Here is a 7,955-nt window from a genome sequence, read left to right on the forward strand (position 1 = left end):
TTTTGCCGTTTGTGATCTTAACTGCTCACTTTAGATGTACTTCCCAGGAAGCCTTCACTTGTGATGTGTTTTAAATTGGCGCATGAATTTAATTTATAAATCTGTAGTCGTGACGAACTGGGCCAGTCAACGGACTTTTAAAATTTCTACTGAGAAGCATCTACCTGAGAGTTCTTAACGAACCTCTTTCAGACCCTGGAACTTTTTCGATTATTATTATTGTCATTATGTATTGATAGATTTATCTTCTTTTTTGTCGGGGAGAATGACCCAGGTGTCGTACCTGGTGGCAATCTGCATTCCTGGAATTCTTAAGTGCTTTTCAACAACTGACTGAAATTCCTTTTCTTCTAAGCTAAATGTCTTATATCTGACTGATTTCCCAAAAACATGCTCGTAGATTTGAACCCCTTCATTTCTGTAACCAGCTATGTTTTTTTTTTTCTGCTCACTAATGGCAGCAGCTTGAAAGCTCACCTATCACGAAATGTAGAGAACTTCTTGCTGCATGTTTCATTTATTTATCTTCTTTTTATTTAACGCTGCCCCCCCCCCCCCCTCCTTTCAATCGGTGTTACGTTTAGCCCAGGCTACACTCTTCTGAATTTCAATTCGGGCGGTGACTCGAACAAGGAGCTGATCGATTAGCTTTCTAAAACTGCTGTTTACGGAAGTCTGGCCGAGGACATCATTAAGTTTCAAAGTTGCTGGTCTAACGATTTATTTGCTAATAAGCGTCATCCATTATCGTACTTGAAACGGCCCTGAGACGGTAACGGGTGGCCATTTAGCCCCGTAATTAGGCCGTTTGCATTATGGCGACATTGCTGGGTTTGCTTTAGACAGAAAAGAGCTTTAGCCACATCGGGCAATCGCTCAGATATATAAAGGTCATTCAAATGGTCTTCAAATTCTTGGAGATGTTTGCATCAAAACGAAAAACCAAAAAACTCAAACTCCTTTAACATGCTTTCTTAGTATGTCGTTTACTGTATATAAGAATCCTTAATTCACAACTGTGTCAATTACATCGTTATTATCCATTCATCCATCCATCCAACTTGTAACCCCAACTGTGACATAAGATATGAAAAATTCTTCCGAACCACACTGACCTCTAACTGCATGACCTCGCACCATATACAGATCCACTTATCTTCGGGTTTTCCTGCGAGACTTACCGCCCGATCGCGTTCAAATTAGGACTATTCGAGTAGCTTACGTAATATATCAAACACTACAGACAGAGTTGAAATACGACACGCAGAGTCATTATTCAAAGAGCCTCCCGTGGCAACCGTACTTTTTGGCAGGCATGCTTTCCATATTTTAGATTTTCCTGTTTCAATGAATAAAAAAAGTCACCTTCTATTAGATTAATAGCTCACTCCAATCTACTGCACAAACTGAACTTTGTACAACGTGAGCATTTATTTATGAAATCGGTAGTAAGCCTCCTCCCACTTTTCATACTTTTGCCATTAATAAACATACTTCTTCCAACAACGTTAGCTCTTTCTTCTTTCCCATATACAGAAACCTGCTGTGATCCACAATCGTCGATTTTGGACCGCGTGAAGGATGACGCTAGGAAATGTTTTACGTTTATGAAATGTTTTAACTGTAGAGACTCGGCTTTTATTTTGTAGTTTTCAATAAATCAGTTTAAAGGTAAACGAAATATTTTCACGTCACTCGAGTTTGCTGAAAGCAGCAAGTCGGTTGGAGTGAACATCTTCGGCTTCTACATGTTCCATCTCCGTATTTATTACAATTCTGAGTTTTTCAACTCTTATGAGTCCTAATAATGAACCTTAATTTACCTCAGTAGATTATCTTATCTTAAAATATAAAAAATGCTTGTCGACATTACATTTGATTTGTTAGTTCTATTCTCACTAGTAACACGATGAAATCACTTTTTTTCAATAACTTCCTTTTGTTTAATCTGCTAACAGCAACACACTATCTACACAGATAGATCGTCAATGAAAAGTAGGAGAAAACTAAAATAACTGAGTATTCCTAATTTTCCTTTTCTTTCTTGTTGAACACTGTGTTCTTGATGAATTTCTCAAAACGTATCACAACAAAAAAGAATGTCATCACTACCAACGTTACTAACAGCAACATGTCTAAAAAGTAAAGCTGGTAGAACGGCATATCCAGACCTCGTGGTCTGAGGTACTGCAAACCACCTTGAGCCTGCGTGTATTCCACCCAGTCAGCGGCTTCCTGAGCAGGCGTACGAGGCAACTGTTTGATTGACTTGGAGATCCGGGCAGCGGCCTCGCGGTAACTAATGAAAATTTTAAAAAAAACGGCTATTGCTCAATTCAGTCTCTCCTCCATGATACACTAAACAGGGACTCAAATCAAACATCATTGTAAATGCTACCGCATTAAGTTGAACAGCGGTATTGCGCACTAGGCGCCAGTTTTCCCTCGATGTAGAGTCACGTGACAAAAAAAGCACGAGTTTTGCTGTTCCGAACAAGGTCTAACCTCGGCAGTTTGTAAATGTACTATTTTCGCCTTGGTTCTTTCGTCAAAGATTGTGATAATTCTGAACTACACGCCCGAAGTGTTAAGGCAAGGAAGGTACGGAAGACTTGTGTATCAGATGTAGCGAAATTAAAGATATGGCATTTCGTTTACAAGCCGTGAGTATGATCTCTTGGAACTTACCGACGGTCACAATCATTCAGGCCATGTTAAGTAGCTGCAACTTTTCAAAACCTTATTTCTGGTTATGCAATCAGAGTTCTACTCTTGTTTATTATCATGGTATCCCAGATAAAGTCTGTAACTGTTATCAAACTGAGATAATTAAAGATGATGCACAAATTTAGCACCTGTTATAATTTGAACAATGCCGAAAGTTAAGCGCACCCAAAATGTCTCCCCAAAAGGAATTTCTTCATAAAACCAACCTTGAATCCGTAAGAACTTTGTGAATGACGCTGACCAATTCTTCAGCCGTTGCTTTTTTCACTGGTAGAACTTCGGCAAACCCAGCATCCTTTGCGGTGCGAGCATTGTCAAATTGGTCTCCAAAGAATGGCGAGAGAATCATGGGTACTCCGTGATAAATGGCTTCAAACATTCCATTTAGCCCCGCGTGTCCAATGAACAGACGAGTCTTGGGATGACCAAGAATATCCTTCTGTGGCATCCATGGAACAACTTTGACGTTGTCACTGACTGTAACAGCACTTGATTCAGCTAAGGGACCGTTCATTTTTTATAAGGTAGGGGGGGCTGGTGGGATTTGGGGGGGGCCATGCGAAAAAAAATGGCTTTCGAGGGGGGGCCATCCCAAAAAAATAAGGGAAAAAGGGGGGGTCACGTGAAATATTTTAGTAAAACTTTAAAATGGCATAATGTTTGAATATCAAAAAAATTGCTATAGAATAAACATAGAAGCCAGGATACAAATTTATTACAAACTTTCCTTCTGCTTTAAAAAAACGTTTGGCGACAAAAAGCATTTGTAGCTACTGAAAAGAAGTATTTAACACTGTTATTTTCGAATGCAACTTTCACCGGCACTCATCTTCATCTCCGCTGTCGTCGAGTTCTTCGTCGCCGCTTGTGCTGCTATGGGAGTCTCTTTCACCAATGCTGCAAGAAGCAGCAATGCTTTCCGTCAGAGTGTACTCTTCAGGGTACATGAAGGTGTAAACATAATCTCTGACTTCCCGCTCAAGGTTGGTGGTGATTCTGCTTCTTGCAGCATTGGTGAAATAATTCCCTTCCAAGAGCTGGGCGATGAATGGCCCATCTCTTCTAAATATCGATGTGGCAACATCCTCAACTTTAAGACACTCTTCTAGCACGGCCGTTCTAGGAGGGTACACAAGGCATTGTGGAAGATCATTTCCTAGCGGGTTTCCAACACAGATTCCATAAACTCGTTGGACGTTGTTTTCAGTCCGCTTCCTCTTTCTTTCATTTGACTTTCTGCGGTTTTCTTTTTTCCTTCTCCTTTTGTTGATGTGTTGTTTGAGTATGCCTTTGAATATGCTGTTATAATTGCTCTTCTTATTTTCTAGTGCTTCCATGTCCTGCGTGGCCATCGTCAACTTAGCTTCTGTACATTTGATCTGTTTTACATTAAAACTGTGGACAAATTCTTCGCCCTGCTTTAAAGCAAGCCCATTGGACTGAAAGAGTGTGGAATCGTGTTCCTTTACATCTTTCAATATGACATTCAACTTTTCCACCATTGCTCTGTGCTCTTTGATGGAGAAGTTCAGTTTTCTTCCATCACTGGGCTTCAACTGGTACCCTTGCATGGAAAACTCACTCGCCCTTTCTGAACAGCCATCCGCATCTAGAAAAATTGCTTCTTTTGCTTGTAAGATGTCAAACTGCCTGGATCGTTCAGCTGTAAACCTTTTCTTAAACGACTCGTCGCTTTCGCCATTATTGCGCATTTTGGAATGAGCCTCTTTCATGATGCTCATGTAGTAATGCGCTCTTTCCCCGATTGGATTAACAATATAAAGAAGAAAGAGCATGGAAGTGGCAGGCTGGTTTTATCTGACCCAGAGAGCGTTGCTCTATTTGCAGATAAGTTTATTCTCAAATCGAAGTTTGTGGTGGATTATCTTCAGCATCTTGAAGTGCAGAAATTTAAAAGGAAAAAGAGAGCAGAAGAAAAGGCAAAGTTAAGTAGGGAGGAGGATTATCCTTGGACTGAGTTGTGCGAAGGTCTAACCAAGCTTAAAAAGCTACGTGTTCCAGAACTAAACAAGTACTCAAACCACCACGGACTGAAGCAGCATTTGAAAAGCAGCAAGAGTGAGAAAGTAAAGGCAATTGTAAGACATTCATGCTTGCAGCAGAAGAGTCCTCTCAGAGCTGGCCAACCAACACTGAGAAATGCCAGGACATTGACACAAAATGACAACAGGGCAAGTGCTGACAGCAGTGAAACGGATGAAAGTGACAATGATGAGTATGACAGTGATGCCATTGACTCTGGGAGAGAAGATGACTCAAGTGACGTCATTCTTGCATTCATCAATTCATATGAGGAAGATGCCAATGAGAGGCCAAATGCCACACGCTCAGGGCGAGCCATAACTAGGAGATCCGAAATTGACTTCTATTTCTTTTGATTTGTTTTTTAAACAACAGCTCTCTGTCGTATAGAGATGGTAAATATTTCTTCATAGTGAGCACAATAACGTGAAGTAGGGGGATAATAGAGAAATATTAAAAAAGTTGAAATCTAAATATTGTTTGTTCAATTTTTTTTTTGGGGGGGGTCATCCCAAAAAATGACCGCTATAAGGGGGGGGCCATGTGAAAAAATTGGTAAGCTGAGGGGGGGTCATGCGATTTTTAAATGGTGCTTCCCAAATCCCACCAGCCCCCCCTCTCTCATAAAAAATGAACGGTCCCTAATCACAGGTGAGAAAAAGTAATTTTGTTATTAAGGTATTTTAGCATTTTTTTGTTAATTCTTATGTTCATGTCCAACGGGGGTCGGGAAAAGGATTTTACATCACTGGTCGGTTTTAAAATAAATGCCTCAATGACCTGTGCTGGGTGAATGCCAGCGTTAAAAGTTTTTAATTGTTTTTACCACACTTTGGGTAAACTCTGGGAAATTCATTTTCCTTAACCAGACAAATCCTAAAATAAAACAATACCTTTCAAGTAGTTATCCCGTAGTGAGCAGAATCTTATCTCATGGTGTGAAGTACAGGTTTAATTACCGTGTCTTTAATCTTTCTCGAGCCCATTGATTTTCCATAGAATTGCTAACAACTCCTTCCCCACAATGATTACCTTCATTAAGCTTCCATATAAACTTTTGTGGAAATTCAGCAAATGCTCTGGCCATCACTGCCAATATTTCTTTGTCAAGAGTTCCCAGTGTTGTTCCAAATGCTACCACAGTAACTCCATCGTCTCCAGAGCTCTGCATGAACTCTTCCAATTTGCTTGGCAATGGTTTGGATGGACTAGTCAGAAGTGGACCAACAACTCTTGTATCTGTTACAAAAGTATGAAAAAATACATGATACTGGGTGCAACGCAATTGCAAATTAAACAGGTCAAAAATGAAAAGAAAAATCAAACTTAAGCGGCTACTTGCTTTAAACTCTTGTAAAAACTGTAATTTTATTACACCTAATTTATTTTATATTTGTTTGGGTCCATCTTCAATACTCGATGTATAAAAAAAATTCAAATGTATTTAGTACTGTTGTGCTAACTGGGGACACTGTAAATAAATAGACAAATATTGCAAATAGAACATAAACTATTAAGAATCCCAACTGGTGGGAGGCTGACCAGTTGGTTATTTACACAACGTGGTCGAGAAGTTGTACCCGGGACTACCGAGAACAAATCCAGATAGCGGTAAGGGGGAGGATTTGAACCAGGAACCTCCAGCTTTCAACTCCAGCGCCCTAAACAACGTTAACTCGGCCAAGCCGCCTCCTCAAGTCTGTGGAGGGCAAGCATATTCGTTTTTGCAGTACTAGTGAATTTGAACAAAGGTTGCTTTTCACGGTTGTGGTTGTTGTTGTTATTGTTGTTGTTGCTGCTGCTGCTGCTTTTCATATTGTAACGCATCAATAAATCCAGATGCTGAGAATGTCAAATGTTCCAAACTTTACAGCGTAAAGGTCGGTTAACGTAAAACTAAGAAAATAGAAATTATGTTCTTACTTGGCAATATAGGTCGAGGGTAATCCAGAAAGAACCCCACTTGTCCTATGATTAGGTCCACTCTTCCAAGTGTCTCGTACAGGCCCCTATTATGTGTAATTTTATACTTATCCTTTAGCTCCTTAAAAGGAGGCACCATGCCGACATGGAACGCCAAGTAAACGGCAATCCAGTGATATACATTCTTTATTCGTTCAGCCAAGTTTAGATTATTGCCGAGAGCAGACTTGAACTGGGGTACGTAAGCAGGATTTATCGGCAAAGAAAACGAATGCGCTGTAGGGGCGCTGAGTGAATTTGTGGACACCGTAACGTGAGGCAACGAGAATTTATCAGCGATCAGTGACCCACACATAATGTGAATCGCCAACAAGTAGGTCTGCGTACTTTACTGACTTCATGACTTCGTTGTTGCCAAGAACATCGTCGCAATAAAAGGCTTGAATATTCGCCAGAAATTTCATCTCAGTTACCACATTGCCACCCACGCTTTTACCAACATGCTTTGGGATTTGTTCCAAAGCAGTCTTGAACGCTTGAGAAGTGTTGTATAAACGCGCAAGTGGTTTATTAAGCGCATAGGTCTCGGTATCGCCGACAAAAACCTCCACCTAAGATCGAAACAAAAACAAACCCCTCTGAGTTGCAAAGCAACATAAAGAAGCTAGGCATTTTTTCCGCCGTTTTTCTTTGTGGGAAGCACTCAAGAAGCTACAGATGTTCTTGGCAGCGCCTCCAGCATCTCACAAGTTTCGTACGTGCTCTCCAAACTTTCTGCCTCAGTGTCGCGTGACAGCTAAGCATAAAGTCTATTGTTAAATTTATTGCATGCATGCAAACTACCCTCGAGCTCAACAGAAACGGTGTTTAATCATCTCACCCGGTGTCCTCTAGCAGCGAGTTCTTCTCCCACCTTGGCAATCACCAAGTAATGACTTCTCGTAAACATTGGAAACATCACATAGTTTCCCGCCAAGCAACTTGTCAAAAGCGAGAAGAAACAAATGCAATACGAAGCCGCCATTTTGGTCGTAAAGTACAAGGTCGTCTGTTCAAATAAACTTTGACGTGTTCAGATGATTATTCGCCTTAACATCCCTGGCATGGACTCTAAAATTAGCTTGGGTCACGCACTTCTACTGCGATGTGAAAATGAGCAAAGCAAGTTTTGTACGGATCTTTTAGCAAAAATCTTAAAGTTCCAACCAACCGTGAGTTCTGGAATGTTGACGACTCCAACTTTACTCATTTCATGCGACATG

General features: G+C 40.6%; 1 protein-coding gene across 1 annotated transcript; it reads right to left on the bottom strand.

Annotated features, from left to right (window-relative positions):
* Window positions 1-967: 967 nt before the first annotated feature.
* On the bottom strand, window positions 968-7,955 carry LOC110067246 (UDP-glucuronosyltransferase 2A3-like). Its single transcript, XM_089274664.1, has 5 exons — window positions 7,574-7,955; window positions 6,694-7,304; window positions 5,803-6,009; window positions 2,934-3,225; window positions 968-2,299 (listed from the first exon to the last, which is right to left on the bottom strand). The coding sequence occupies exons 2-5, from the start codon at window positions 7,046-7,048 to the stop codon at window positions 2,026-2,028; spliced, it is 1,128 nt and encodes a 375-aa protein (XP_089130790.1). The 5' UTR covers window positions 7,049-7,304; window positions 7,574-7,955; the 3' UTR covers window positions 968-2,025.

The sequence above is a fragment of the Orbicella faveolata genome, unplaced genomic scaffold (genome assembly GCF_042242905.1).
Source record: "Orbicella faveolata isolate gen_17 unplaced genomic scaffold, um_ofav_v1 contig_36, whole genome shotgun sequence".
NCBI classification, from domain to species: Eukaryota; Metazoa; Cnidaria; class Anthozoa; order Scleractinia; family Merulinidae; genus Orbicella; species Orbicella faveolata.